Here is a 16,345-nt window from a genome sequence, read left to right as displayed (position 1 = left end):
ACCTTGCTAGGGCTGGAAGTGAGGGTTAACTTGTAATTATATACAAAAAGTTTGGGTACTGCATATAGAATCTGGAGAACCAGTTGTCTTCAAATATGTACGGGATCTTTACTGAGAATTTAAGCCACTCTTGGTCTCAACCGACTTCATTCTTCCCTTTATGATAGAAAAAGATATTTTTTGCAAAATGCCCTGAGCCCCTACGATGTGTGTGTCGCGGAACTCAGAACAAGCAGAGTACGGAGGCACTTACCATCCTCGGAGAACAAAGGTGACTAGAAACCAAATCCCAGAGATGAAATCACACAGCTCTCCTGATAAATTCTCAGCTCCTCTGACTAAATATTTCCTTCCTTAATCCAAGACACTATAACTGTCAGTCATTTTTGGTCTGTTTTTTCAATATGAAAAGTCTGACTTCAGCACCATAAAAGTCTTGGGAAAAAACATTTTTGAACACTGGTGGGCTCAGGGGACTGATGATGGACTATGAACCTTTCAACCCTAAAACGGTTTCTTGGGAACAGAAAGGAGCCTATTTTTTTCCGTCTAACCCTCCTGCGCGCCCCCATTCTCCCAGGTGGTGCTGAAGCATCCGGCAGGGGCTGGTTGTCGGCATTTCTCTGTGCAACATCCCAGAGAGTCTTCTGAAGGATCAGGGCAGACCAAGCGAGAAATCTGTCCAACCCAAGGCTTAAGAAAATTTGCATAGAATTCCCTGGGGATTTGGTTAAAATGCAGATTTTGATTCACTCATGGAGTGTGGGAACCCGGAGTCTGTATTTCTACCAGCTCCCAGGTAATTCTGATGCTGCCGCTGACCCACAGATCTACCTCTGAGGAGCCAGGTTCTAACCCACTTTCACTGATGTCATTTTATTGGAGGGACACCACGAAAATTCCTCTGCGCTAAAAAACCCCAATCTTGCCCAATACCAGAAATACACACAAACACACACACACACAAAGTGGGAGAAAACATTCCAGGTTCCCTTCTTTCACTCATTTGCCCAGATCCAGCACTGCATTGTACCAAGAGTGGGTACCCCACTGCTGGGGTCTGAAATCTGCCCCTTTCTAGCTTTGCACCTTCACTACGATATAAAAGCACCTGCACGGTTCTCATGTGATCCTTACAACAGCTGTGAGCGGAGCGGAGAAGATGAATACAATGGCTATGTCAGAAAAGGAGAAAACAGATCAGTCAAGTTAAGCAACCTATTCATGGCATCTCATAACTAGTAGGAGTCAGATCCAGGAATCATATTCAGATCTGGGGACCCAACCACCACGTCTAGAGTCTCTCCACTGTAATATACCATCTAGCTGTTTCAGTTACCTTTCATATCACACATCCCCACCCCGACTCCCCACTGCCTACCAGACAACTTTCCTTTGATGTTTATTTCCCTACTGTTCCCCTACTTGTAGAACAAACAAACAAACAAAGGAGTGTCAATATCGTATGGGCTGGTTTGGAGTTTGCTGTTTCAGAATAAGTCACATCGTAAATGATTTGTTATCATCTGAAAGAGATGCCTGGATTCTGCTGGGTGACAGAGCTGAATCGAAGAGAAGAATTAGGATTCTCAAGGTTTGATTCAACAGCAGGGTGATGTTTTTGATCAACCTGATACAACCACTAGTCACAGATCATCAGTGTCAATACCTGAAAATGCCCCACCATCAGGGCTCTCACACTGACTTACCGGTAACAGGGAATGCAAATGGGATATTGCTCTGGCAGAGTGAGAAGCGAGCGAGCGGTACCGCCTGCCTATCAGGCAATTCTCACACGGAAGTTCTCCCTGGAGCATGTGTCCAACAGCCCAGGCCCTTTCTGTTCTGTTTGCTACTGCACCCCACCCAGCACCCAGAGGAGTCCCCTGTGTGTGTAGCAGGTGCTCCATAAACATTCTTTAAATCAAATGAAGAACCTGAAGTCTTATTATAATACACAATATAATAAATGTTTAATGTTAAGACAATACACAGTGTAATAAATGTGACAAAATGTTAAAATACTCTTCTCTCTTTGCCATTAATGTGAACTAATAATTGCTGTAAAAATTTTCATCCTTTGGACAACTTTTAATTTCTGATGTTCCTTTAGATCTTGGCTCAATCAGAATTTCATGAACAAAGCCTATTATAGGCTCTTCATAACACAATGTACCTCTCCTTCTTAAACATCATATTTTATATGTACTTGCTTTACCCGTGTTTACCACCGGGCTACACTCTCTCGGAACAGGGGTTGAGTCTGTTTTTGCTCACAACTGTATCCGTTGTCCCCGCCTGCTCATGAGCCTTACCAGGTCTAGGAGTTACTAAAAACTAGCAAATATTTTCTAAACACCATTCTAAATAGCCTCTCTGGCCCTCCTCCCACCCCATAAAGAGAGGAGTAGAGGCTTCTTCAATACTTCCTACGGAGGCACAATACACCACACCAATTCAAAGCTTCCAGGGAATTTCGATGGTAACAAATTATAAACTCACAACATTACAAATCCATGCTCCCCTTCTGGTCCACAGACGATTTGGGGCACACGCCTTAGTCATGAGCAAGAATGGGTAACAGATAGTAAAGGCTAGAATAAGAGATAAACTCAGCTGAAATGTACAAAAAGGAAAAGGTCACTTCAACATTCAATAGTCCTTTGCCGATTTAACAAATCAACAAAGATTATGTACTTTCTTGATATTTTACAAGAATATCAATGTTGTACATTATTTTTACCAACGAGGGAAACTTGAACCCCCTGCATGAGACACAATGAGTCTAGGGAAGAATAAATCAAATTTGGGTTAAATGAGAACTAAGCCCAGTGTGAAAAAAAATAACTGACCACTCCATTTTTCTACAAGCAATTCTTACTCAGTGCTGGTCAGAGTGGAGGAAGACAATGGTACTTACAGCATCTCGACCATCTAGGAATTTTACCTATGCGTGCTCTGTCCCCAAAACCCATCAACGAAAACTTTGATTATCTGTTAGATCAGAAAACAGGAAACAGTCTATAAACAATGAATTGAAGGCAAAAATTGTGACAGAGAAGGCATAGATTTTATCTATGTAGATTCAGAAACCTTTCTTTCCAGGAGCCACTCACCTAAATCTCTTTCCAGTACCCCCTACTTTTCTCAATCTTACTAAAATTACACTTTGTGCATTTATTTTCTTTGATTTTTAATGCTGTTCCTAGAATTCTGACATTGAAATATGGTACAGTATTTATTAAAAGTTTGCTTAATTGGGTTTTAAAAACCAAATAATTAAACAATTTAAATAATTAGAAACTAAATAAATTGGAAATAAACAGCTATCTTGAGAAAGCCATGTTGTTTGTCAGAATTTTCATAATATAATTTTGTAAGTCATCCTTCATATAGAGACTTCCCCCCAAGCAGAACCAGAAGGTAATAGCACATATCACCACAACTGATAAAATCTCTAAGGCTGTACACCACTTTCGCATCCTATATATTTCAACCTTTCTTTCCTACTTCATCATGGATCCTCAGAATTGCATGCTTGCCTCTTCTAATATTAAGAATACAAAATCTCCAGTTTTCCTAAGGCCCAAGGTTTCTGGTCTATCAACTGTGGCCCCCACTCTCTCCTCCTCCTTAATAAGAGTCCCAATTTGTTGCAGCATCTACACCTCTCTCATGTAACCCAAGTGTCACAGGTCATCTGTGTCCTGCCAAAGGTCAGACTGGTCAGGGAGCCATCCCGTTGCCCTTTCCACAGAATGTTTCAAAGAACATTATCCAAACCAGTAAGATAAAAGGATGACTTCTGGGGGCTGCTGGGAAAGTTCCACCTCATCCTCCCCCATCCTCATGATGTGTGGATATGAGGCCCAGAAATGCTTCAGCTACCTGGCTACCCACCAGAGGGGGGCAAAGTCAGGGAATTCCAGGGAAAATGGAACCAGAGCTCCTGGATGAAGCCAACCCTGAGAACTTCCAGACTTCCATCTGTGACATAATATATATTTCTGTTAATATCCCATATATCATTTTTGCGTTTTCTACCTCCTGTACACAAAAGCATACGAAAAGATACATTTTAATTCTTTCATAACCTTTCACCTAAACTTCAAAAACAATTTTAACTAGCAAACAGCATAGTACCAAACTGAATATTGCTTTCAAAACATACTGTAGGGTTTTTTTTTTTTTAATGTCGTTTAGAAAAGTAGGTTAAATAAACCAAGGAATTGGCCATCTGAATTTTTATAACATGGAAAAAGGGAAGAAGAGAAAATAATTTGAGCTCTTCCCCTTTTTTTAAAGAAATTTCCCACCATCTCATATAACCCCAGAAACACAGTGAGAATTCAATAAATGTTTGCAGAGTAAATTTTTGGCTTTTTGTCACAGAAAAAAAGTACCTAAGCATCTGGTGTGCTGGGAAATTGGATAAATCCACATTTGTATTTAACCACCTTAGGCCTTAGCTTGCACATCTGTAAATTAAAACAACGTTTCTAGGTTCAAATGCTTTATCAACATTGGCGCTCATCACTGCTTTTCACAAAAAAAAATTTGCTAAAAAAAAAAAAAAAGATAACGATGCTCCTAAATGACTATGATATTGTTTTATTTTGGGGGGAGGAGGTAATTTGGTTTATTTTTAGAGGAAGTACTGGGGATTGAACCCAGGACCTTGTGTATGCTAAGCATGTGCTCTACCACTTTGCTATACCCACCCCTGCCTAAGTGATTATGTATTTTTAAAGTGCTTATAGATTAAAAAATACCTGAAGGCAGATTACCAGGACACATAATTTCATTTGTCTTAAAATTTTGCTTTAATTCTCAGCAGACAGCAAGTTATGAATGCCACAGCCACTGCATAATGTATATTAAACTGCTGTATAAAATGGAAACATTTTCTTTCAAAAGATGTATATACAACGGAAAAGATAAGCCACATAGATTATCTCTGATTTCATGATTTCCCTTAGTTTATGTTCTTCAATTAAATTTCAAGGAATTGAAATATAATCTAACATCATGGAAAATTTAGGCATATTATAGCTACCTGTATGTGTTCTGTTTTATTTTTCCCTGACCAGTCACTATCCGACTGGCACAGTGTCCTAACACTTAGCTTATGTGATTTAAAATCAGCCTCACAGCAACTCAAATATCCTCATCTTAAACAGAAAGAAATATTTTCAGAAAGACTAAATTACTTTATGGTCATGGAGGGAGAAAAAAATCTTTCCCCTCCAACACTGTATACAAAATCCTCATCCTCTCAGATGATAAGATCTTTTTTACCCCACAAGAACCAACATGGCAGAATAAGATTTCCATGAACCACAAAAATATCATCTATCACCCTATATGGAGAAACTATTTTCAGAAATTAAAACTTGTGGTTCACTTATTTTGTTTATAGGAGCCTGGTGCCTTATGCGTGCAGAGCTAGTCTTAGCTCTATAGAGAATCCCCCAGTAGCCTCATTTTATTTTCAAAACGTAAAATCAATCTACCTGTTTTAGATGAAATCAGAGAATGGCCAACAAACAAATAAGCAAACTTTTATATGAGGGTTGGTAATGCAGATGGGCAGACGTTTCCCTCCACGCGTGAGACAGTCCAAGGGAGATATTATTAATGAGAACTAAAAAGATAGAATAGAGATGCAAAAAAAAAAAAAAAAATCTTCCAATGAATCCAGAATATTTAAGTGTTGCGGAACAAGCACAGCACAGGATGAGCGCTTGGAGTCAGGGAGTAAAATCTGCTTCTGTCCTGGACAAAAACATCAGTATAAGGTAGTTTTCCCACTAAGCTTAACCCGCTCTTACAGCAACAATACCAGAACGGCCAGAAATATTACCTTCACTGCAACATAATTCTTTCAAGAAAATGTATGTATGTATCAATGCATGCATGTATCTATCTACCTACCTACCTACCTGCCTCTATAAAGTAGGGAATGGAGGTGCCCAAGGACTCAAAGCAGCCAGTGTTTATATATATATATGTATGTGTGTGTGTGTGTGTACATATATATATATATGGCAGGGACCTATTTATTTCAAAATATGATATTTTATTTTATTTTTTTAATGGAGGTCCTGAGGATAGAACCCAGGACCTTACGCATGCAAAACACAAGCTCTACCACTGAGCTATTAACCCTCCACACACTCAAAATACCCCAAATGAGAGTAAAATGTGAAGTTGCTCTGAGTAGCCCACTTCATGGTTTTGCAGGTCCTCCTTTCAGGGTTTGACTTTTGCTCTCATGTAGTAAAATAACGCACCCTGACGCCAAAACAAAGGATGACAAATTTGGGTCATTTATCTCTAAAACAAAATGGACAATTTTTCTTTCCAACAAAAGAATATCTTGCTAAAATGCAGAAGCTCATGTGAGGCACGGTGTGTGTTAAGAACTAGGGGATTATGTCAATTTAGGATGAACAAAAACTTCCTTGATTCAAAAAAAAATCTGCTTAAAGGATCTAGTTTGTGAATTTGCTACACCAAGAACCAGGAGCGCTTCCTTCCTCCCAGAAGAGGTACCTGACGAAGCATTTACCTGACACGCTCAAAGTGTTGCTGAATAGAGACATCTTTGTAGGGGTCCCAGCATATGTGGGCATGAACTGATGCATTAGGAGAGGCAGCAAAAACACAAACCAGATAAGGATCTTCTCATTGTGCATCTAAATGTTAGTAGTAAAAGTTTCCAATTATATTCTTTTTAGTCATTAATCATTGGTAATAAGTAGCATCTTCTAAATTTGAAGCAAGAGCACCTGCTTCTATTTTATATATTTTAAAGAAGTTTTGGGGTTTTTTTTCATTTTTATATTCTTTTTCATTATAGGTTACTGTAGGATATTGAATATAGTTTGCCTGTGCTATACAGTATAAATGTGTTCATCTATTTTATATATAGTAATTCGTATCTGCAGATCTTGAACTCCCAATTTATTCCTCCCCCTATTCCCCTCCCCCAAACCGTAAGTTTGTTTTCTATGTCTTTGAGTCTGTTTCTGTTTTGTAAATAAGTTCATTTGTGTCATTTTTCTGGATTCCACATGTAAGTGATACAGTATTTTTGTTTCTCTTTCTAGCTTACTTCACTTAGAATGACAGTCTCCAAGTCCATCCATGTTGCTGCAAATGGCATTAGTTTATTCTTTTTTTATGGCTGAGTAGTATTCCACCATATATATATACTACAACTTCTTTATCCACTCATTTGTCAATGGACATTTAGATTGTTTCCATGTCTTGGCTATTGAATATAGTGCTGCTATGAACATTGAGATGTGTGTATCTTTCAAATTAGAGTTCCCTCCAGATATATGCCCACAAGTAGGATTGCTGGATCATATTAAAGAAGTTTTCAGAACCTTTGCCCAAGGTAACAGAGTAACTACATGATATCTGTGTCAGGTTTACCTTCAGGCCATTTTCCCCGAGCATCAGGACAATAAGGTGTCCCAAATTCCTCTCAGTGTATTTTTACAGTCCTTTAAACAGTAACACATATGTGTTTTCTGTTCCTTTTCAGATAATTTTCTCTTTTCATAAAGAAGAAATAAAAGCAGGTGTGGAGAGTAGCTTGGCAGTTAACTACACTTGGAATTAACAGGCCCTGTTACTGTTTATCTCTGGGACAGACATGGAAATTTCCCAGACTATAATGATGGTCAGGCCCATTAGAGGGAGCTACATGGTATATTAGTTTCAGGACATGGGATTCAGATGAGCCACTGACAGAAAACGCAAGTGATCCAAGGATACTAATGCAGCGTATGGAATACTTCAAGCCTCTTGGATCTTGACTCCAAAGCACCAGTCGATCACAGTATCACCTGCATGGCCAAAAGCCATTTGTGCCCACTATTCTTTGTTAGAGCTTAAACAGGAGACGACTCTCGGGGCATCTGTTCTTACGAAAGCAGCGCTGTAAATAATTTATCAGGTTTGGAACACCTGGATGTTCACTGACGGTTTCCTGGCAGCTTCTGCTGCTCTTCCAACTATGCAAGAAGATGCCCCCAGGTTAAGTGTACACAGAAGGAATCCAAAGTGATGTGGGAATGAGTGGCGTGAGCAGTCCAAATCTTGATATACAAGAATTATATTAGTAAGCAGTTCAACCTGTATGAAATGTTTAAATATATAGAAAACAAATTTCTTAAACTAGTAGCTTTTTTTTGTTTCCATATTTGAAATGATTTAATCCCATTCTGCTCTCCAAACCCTGAAATCAGACTTTGTGTTAGAGATTAAATACATGCTCACATCAGCTTCCAAAGCAATCAGATTCTGCCTTTTCCTGAAGACAGTTAGTTGGTGTTTAAGCAAAATAACATCTTCCTAAACATCACATAAACTTTTCCATTTAGGGAAAAAAATAGATTCTTGATACTAGCCAAGGCATTGTATTAAAAATTTCAAAATGAATCACACTATCACTTCTCCAAAGGTTTTAGTAATCTCTAGTTTTCTGTTTCTTTAACTTTCTTGAAGGTGAAAGTTGCCCAGTTTAAAAATAAGTAGCTGGAGGACAAATAAATTGTCCACGGAGTCCTCATTATCGTATATACGCATGCTAAAATTATCTTGTGATTCCATCAGAATTTTAACTAACGACTTAACATATTGTGATGATTTAAATAACCACTTCCTTTTACCCTTTGAGGAGAAGCTGTTGTTGACATCACTTTTTAAAAAATAATTTATTCTGCACCGTGCACTATGCTACATACTTTTCATTCAGCATCTCTAATTCTTACCCAAAGACTGCAGTAAAGACATTATAACCGTGTTACGTTTTATAAATGAAGAAACCAGGGCTTTGGGAGTTTAAATGATTTGCTCCAAGGCCACAATTCTAGTAACAAGTAGAGCCGAGATTGAGTCCAGTTCTGTCTCAATCCAAGGCCACGTGAAAACCCACACCTCAGCCATGCTACCATCCCACTATTCATTTATATAGGCACAAACATGCACATTACCCCTCATCATTTGAGTCCCTAAACTGGAGTCACAAATACTAACAATGATATGTCCTTCTCCAAGTTTTGAAATTTTTGTCTTATAGACTTTTTAATGGCTGATTAGATCAGAGGTTGCCAACTTGCTTGATTACTGCACATGGGGTATGATCACCCGATTTTCTGGGAAAAGCACCAGACCACACCACTAAAAAAGCTGGACCATGACCCGGCCACTGAGTATCTGAATGTTCTGGAGCAAGTCACCCAGTTACTCTAAGACAGATGTCTCTGATTCACAAACGACATCTATAATCACCCTCGAGGTGTCCGCAGCTGTGTTCATGATCCGGAAAGCACACCTCACACTTCACACAACAGCCCTCTCAGAAGTCACCATCAGGACAGAGAACATGCATTCCAATATTAGCATGGTGCGTTGTTGCAGGTCCAACAGAACTGAAAAATGCTAGAGGCCCTTTGTGACAATGCGGATGAGGATAAAATATGTGAGAATTCAGTGGCTTGTTTTAAAAAATGAAAAATGACACTAAGGGCATCGTTTATGGAAAGCCATTCATAGCCTCTGAGGTCAGAAAATTCCAATCTTAGATTTATGTTTGACTATGTTTTCAAACCACATGCAATAGATGGGTTTTTAAAAATGCAGGGTCAATACTGGTTGGCTGCAATGTCAACTGATTTGATTTTCTTCTGTCAGGGGCAAATACTTCAGGATAAAATGTCAGAAAACTTATTTTGGTTTCAAAAGTTGTAAATGCTTATTCTTTCCCAAAGGTCAGATATTGTAATGAAACTTGAAAGATAATGAAACAGCACGCTAAGCCACATATATTTTAATTTTCAAACCCTGTCTAAGCAGTCGAGTCATCTTAGAGGAGTTCCTCTTATTAAGTGTAATGTTCTCTTGAAATGTTTTTGTACAAATATGTTTACTGGAGGAAAGTGATACTAGCGAACGGTTAAATACCATATGCTACAAGTCATGGAAAAAAGAAGAGTTTAACTACAGTTCACATAAAACTGAGACCTCAAAGGAAGGTTATTTTGAAAATGTACACAAATAAAATTTAAAAACATTTGGGGGCATCTTGGAGTTCAAGTCTACAACATAAGCCAAGATGCAGCAGGGCTGGTATTTGGATGCTGCGTGGATGCTGGAATAACAGATAATCAACATCCAGGATACAGAGAGATGGACTGGATGCTTCAGCATTTCAGGCAAAATGAGAAACTGAACCAATGGAGATAAGAAAAAAAAAAAAAAAAGTCAACAACAACACGAGAAAGTAAACACAAGAGAAATGACAACCAGCACCATAGAAATACAAAATACTACAAGAAAATGTTATGAACTGTTATATGCCAACAAAACGGACAACCTAGAAGAAATGGACAAGTTTCTAGAAACATACAGCCTGCCAAGACTGAATCAAGAAGAAACAGATAACTTGAACAGATCAATTCCTAGAAGGGAAACAGAATTTGTAATGAAAACAAACAAACAAACAAAAAACAAACAAAACCTCCCTGCAAACAAAAGTCCAGGGCTGGATGGCTTCACTGGGGAATTTTAGCAAATACACAAAGAACTTACACCTGTCCTCAAATCCACTGGCCAAATATATCAACTTCCTCTTTCACAGTCCTTCCCTCCTAAAGCGTCTTGAGCACAGCAGGTGCTCAGTAAAGTGTTCATTCAGCAATGCCTATCTTCTCATTTAATGTGAGCCTGCTATATTACTCAGGATAGTCTGCTTACCCGCCAGGGTTAGGTGGCTGAAAATTGCTCTTGGCTTAGAAGTGCACTACAAATACACAGATGTGACCAATACAGCATTTACAACTAAATCGTCTTACGTTCAAATTACATTCAAATTGATCTTCATCTCAAAAGGCCCTTACCTCTATTCTCAAATTTTTAACTATTAAAAAAAGGGGGGAGGGGGCTGTTAAGTTGCAGCATTTTGCCAAGAAATAATTTGAGACAAGGGTTAAAAAATAAGATAACACAGCCCCAAAAGTAACCAATTAAAGAAAAAAGGGGAAAAAAAGGTTAAGAAATCACAAATCAAACCTACATATGCTATTTTTCTGACCTATATTCATCAAAGGCAATATCAAGAAACAGAACTTAACTATACTCACAACCATTACTTAATGAAACACTTTTTCGTACTATCACCTAAAGTTATTTTCCTCCAAGGTCCTAATGGAGAATTCAAGTGGCAGAATTATAATCGGAGAGGAAAGGAAAGGTTTCTTTCATCAATGTTATTTAGAGTCAATATATTCATTCCACAAATCCCACTTACGATATTGACCTATCAATCTTTCCATTTTATACACGAGATTACACTTTTTTTTAAGTTTTTTCTTAACTGAAGTATTGTTGATTTACAATGTTGTGTTAGTTTCCGGGTACAGCATAGTGGGTGATTCAGTTATACATAACGATGTGTTCTTTTTCATATACATTTTAAATTTTTTTTAAAGAAAATATTCCAGTAATTAAACCGCTTTTGATGGTGTTCATTATACTACTTTTGAAGCAGAGGAACAGGGGAAACTGCAGTCTGAACTCTCGAATGCACAATAACTCAATACTTTGGTACAAATCCAGTCCCATGCTCTGGAACATCCAGAAAACCTTCCAAAATGTATGGGTTGCAAATAATACACATATAAATAATAGCTACCTCTCATTTTCTCATGTACATTAAAAAATAAAATATGTGTCTAAATTAAAATATTAAACATTCAAACAAGATGGTTTAATTTATGGTGTTTCTTCACAATTTAACAGATTACAACAAGAAGCAAAAATTCTATAGGAGATGACATGGTCCATCACCCAGTCCCAGTAATTCAGTTTAGGATAAAAGTACATGGGACTGGGACCACCTAAAGGGTGTGCAAACAATTCCTCAGATGTACCCATTTCTGCTTCAAAGAAGATGAAGAAATTCATTTAAATAGTTTGTGAGAGGATTATAGAATATTCTAGATGATAAAAAACTCATGTTTTCTAACATTGCAAAAGAAAAGTATATAAATGTGCCTTTTAATCTCCTAGTTGGATAATCCCTCTTTACTTTTTACTTATCCCATGTGGAAATACACACATTGTACGGTTAAATCTATTACATGAAAATTTTAAATGCTTGTCTTCCATGAGAAACATGTAGAATTACAAAGTCTATTTTATCACTTTTTCAAAGAAATTTAATTGCTGAAACTGAACAATCTAATGTCTGAAATTTGGTAGGATTTGATGAGTTTAAAGGAATGCTGACATCGAGGACATACCTAACCAGAAGACAAGCAAACATTTGAAGACAAAAGAATGACAATATCTCAAGAGAAACATTCCTATAAAATACAAAGTCAGTTCCCAAAGCTACACCATAGCTATCTTCCATATTTTTCAGTTACACACTTTCATGTCACTCAATCCTTAAAAGAGAACCTTTAGTGGACAGGTATGAACCTCAGATACTGCTCATACGAAGGGACACAACATTTCCACCCACCTAGAGATCAGGGACGAGATGATGGGTTTTTTCTGATCAGATCCCCAAAACATACAAGACTCAACCAGTCTTTCTCAATTCTTTTTGCTGGCACACATATAAAGAATTCTTAATGACCTACTAAAACTTAGAAGAATTTATGAAATTTGGGAAAATACCGTATCATCCAGTGTTCCTTAAACCCACACTTAAGTGATTTCAAAACCAGCCTGAATAAAACTAAACCAGTTTATTTATATTTATATATAATACACACACACACATACACACACACACTTTTTATTCTTTGCACTGTGAGAAATAGCCAATAGTGCCACTGAGGCTAATCTTAACCATCCATGCAGTCACGTAACAGCCTTAAAATCTTAATAAATTTTCCAGGGATCTTCACTGCCCAAGCCCTGTGAGGATATGAATGCATAAAGTTGATTTTTGTGAATGTGAGTGATGGAAGCTAATCTTTGACCACATACAGTAATTCTTCGTACAGCATCCGTGCAAGACCTTGCATGAGACCCTGCGTGAGTAGAGCAGTGACCCTACTCATTAATGAGAACAAACTACAGGAGAGCCTTGAACACGGGGGTTAGGGGCACCCACCTTCTGTACAGATGAGAAGTCTGTGTATAACTTATAGCCAGCCCTCTGCACCAGCCGTTCCTCCACAGATTCAACCAACTGCAGATCATGTAATACTGTAGTATTTACTACTGAAAAAAATCCTTGTGTAAGTGGATACACACAGTTCAAACCTGTGTTGCTCAAGGGTCAACTGCACTCCCATTACTGGACTAACTGTTACAAAGTTTTCCCCCTTAACACTTGAGTTAATGTGACTTTCATTATATTGATTGCTTTCAAGAGAAATACACAAATGTGTCCCTTTTTATTCTTCAATGGCAACCTTGTAAATAAATGGAGACAGGTGTTTTAGTTCCCATTAGTCTTCTCTTCTCTGGGCTACATAGTCCCACTTCCTCTGTCTTCTACATGATTTCCAGGCTCCTGGCTCCCCAGTGTGCCAACATCTTTCCTAAAATTATTGTGTCTTGGACAGAAAACAGTATTCCAACTGTGACCCAGCCAGTGTTAAGGACATCAAGGATATGACTTTCCATGAGGTAGACACTCTTTTTCTATTTATACTGCCTAAAGGAGGATTTCTTTTTCTTTTTCTTTTTTTCTATTAAGCAACTGTACCATACAGTTGGCTCATATTAAATTTGTAGTCAAGTGAAACCTCCAGATGTTTTTCACAAACTGAAAATTTTCATATTCAGTTCTCACTTGGAGCCAGCAACCATATACACCAGTAACAGGCAGGGTAGAGCTGCCTGAGGGAGGGATAAATTTCCGGATAATCCACTATATTCTGTTATAAAACCTCTTCCAGCTGCCATTCTCATTGCTTAAGTTTTTATCAACTAAATTAAGTATTTTCCCTTTGTGGAAATCTGGAGCATTCAAATATAATATATTTATGTATATTATTTATGTTGTATTTAACATGTGCTGGACACTGTTCTAAGTACTTTAAATATATTAATTCATCTGGATAATAACTCTCTCAAAGTTGGTACTACTACTATAAACATTTAACAAATGAAGAAACTGAAGGACAGACAATTTAAGTAACTTGTCCCAAATCACATAGCCAGTAAGAAGCAGAGCTGGGATTCAAAACCAGGTAGTTTAGAACCAGATTATATATAATACAATAATATTATGCTGCCTCCTGATCCTTAATAAATACTTAGAAAAATAGGCACTGTATCAGACACTTGAGAAGCAAATAAAATAATATACCATGATATTTCTATGTTTGTCTTAGTTCCATTATGCAGATGATAAATATATAGAACCACAATGAGCAACACAGAAATAGGTCACAGACATTCTGAGCATAATTTTATACTGAATCCAAAATATGAAGGTCTCTTTTTAGGGCTGTTGAAAGGTTTACATAAATTAATATTGTAAGGCACTTAGAGGAATGTCTGGCCCAACCTGATTGTTAGCTCTATTTAAATATCAATTTTATAAACGCATTTATTAATACAACTATGCATACATATAAATTCATACTTATAAGTTACAAAGTTCCTTAGGGCAAGAAAAAATAAACTTAATTAAATCATAATGAGACTACTTTTTTATTTAAAAAGTGAAATATTCTCTTAAAATATAGAAGAGAAGCATGGTGAAAACAGAAGCAGGCAGAACTATCAGAAACACTGCATGATGAAAAAAAAAAATCACTTAACTTCTTTAGCACTCATCTGCCAGTGGAAAGAACCCCACTAGCTTCATGTATGTCACCAACTTGTTTGAAGTTTAAAGATAAAACTACTCTAAAAAAACACGCATTACCACCAGACTTTATGGGTCACCTAAGTCAATCTAGGAGCTTGCCTCTTTTAAGTAGGGTAAATTGGTATTTTTTTGGCAACTCCTGTGTGTTCCTGCTAATGCAAGGTTATCTAAGACATGTTCTTTTGTTAGTGCTTTCAGATCAATGACACTAGATTCCACAGACTATCATTTTTGCCTAAGACTAAGGGCCACATACCGGTAAAACCTGAAGCTTCTCATCGCTAGGATTTCCTGAGCAAACTAGTCCTCAGCTGGCTTTGAAGTGTGGTTGCAGTGCTGTGCAGAGCAGAACGCGGATGCCATGACAGACAGAATTCAGCGTGAAATTCTACTGTCATTACATTGTGATCCACTGTCTTGTTATGGCTGTTCTCTTGTTGATACTCTGGGTTTTTTTAAATTATAATCATTGCTAATATTTATCAAGGTTTGTCACTGGCTGTTTGGTTTACTCCATAGTGTGAATGATGAAAACTTGCTTATTTTTTCTATGATTCTCCAATAAACAGATTATTCCAGTAAATGTGATACATGCACGGCAGTTTCAATGTAAATCACCCATAAGGCAGCTATAAACAGTATTCCACACCACCTCCCAAACAATTTTTGTTTCAGCATGGTTGGGAGAACGTCATTGTTCATTCACCTGTGAATTTATGTTAATTTGCAACAATAGGGTTTTTAAATAAAACTTACAAGCATGTGTTCGAATTCTTAGCTTAGAAATCCAGCCAGTTATATATGCTTCTCCATATCTACTTGTACTTATTGAATTATTTTCTTATGGAAACTTGCGATCAGGGAAATCAATCAAAAGGGGAAAGGAGGGAGAAAACCAGACAGAGACAGTGAAAGGTCTACGATGTAAGTTATCCCCCCAAGTACAAAAGGGACAAGATGCTTTGTTCCGCTCATGCCTCCACCATCACTATGTTTCCCTTTCTATCCTCATCCTTGCCATTCCTCATCACTGAGAACTGACCGCTTTATTTTACAGCAATTTACAGCAAGAACTAATACGATTACTATAATATTTAACTATTTCAAGCAAAGGAAATATATACACAAAGTCTTGTGGTAGCTCACAGAGAAAAAAATGTGACAATGAGTGTGTGTATGTCCATGTATGACTGAAAAATTGTGCTGAACACTGGAATTTGACACAACATTGTAAAATGATTATAAATCAATAAAAAATGTTTAAAAAAATTTCAAGCAAAGAATGATTTATCCTTTCAAAGTTTTACTTTGGTAATATCTCTTAATTCTGTATTTATAATCATGCTATTTAAAAAAAAGGCAAAAACTTAACACATTCTACTTCTAGTTTGTATCATCTCTCACCAGCATCCCCCTCACTGAAAGACACTGCCATTTCTTCATCCTCCCACACACAGTGAGTCCACTATTTCTTACTAGGTTATTACTATC

The 16,345-nt window shown here is 37.4% G+C and overlaps 1 protein-coding gene across 3 annotated transcripts in view; it reads right to left on the bottom strand.

Moving 5' to 3' along the window:
* Positions 1-16,345, bottom strand: part of PDE3A (phosphodiesterase 3A) — a 280,768-nt gene that overhangs the window by 215,814 nt on the left and 48,609 nt on the right. Inside the window, exon 1 of one of the 3 annotated variants that reach the window (XM_074357369.1) lies at positions 254-276. The exons of the other annotated variants lie outside the window; for them this stretch is intronic. Coding sequence (XP_074213470.1) covers positions 254-256 — 3 coding nt within the window. The 5' untranslated portion in view covers positions 257-276. Of the gene's footprint in view, positions 1-253; positions 277-16,345 lie in introns of those variants that run through there. 3 annotated transcript variants of the gene reach the window in all.

This window comes from Camelus bactrianus, chromosome 34 (assembly GCF_048773025.1).
Source record: "Camelus bactrianus isolate YW-2024 breed Bactrian camel chromosome 34, ASM4877302v1, whole genome shotgun sequence".
Classification (NCBI taxonomy): Eukaryota; Metazoa; Chordata; class Mammalia; order Artiodactyla; family Camelidae; genus Camelus; species Camelus bactrianus.
The sequence above is the reverse complement of the archived record's forward strand: the minus strand, read 5'-3'. Positions and strand labels throughout refer to the sequence as shown.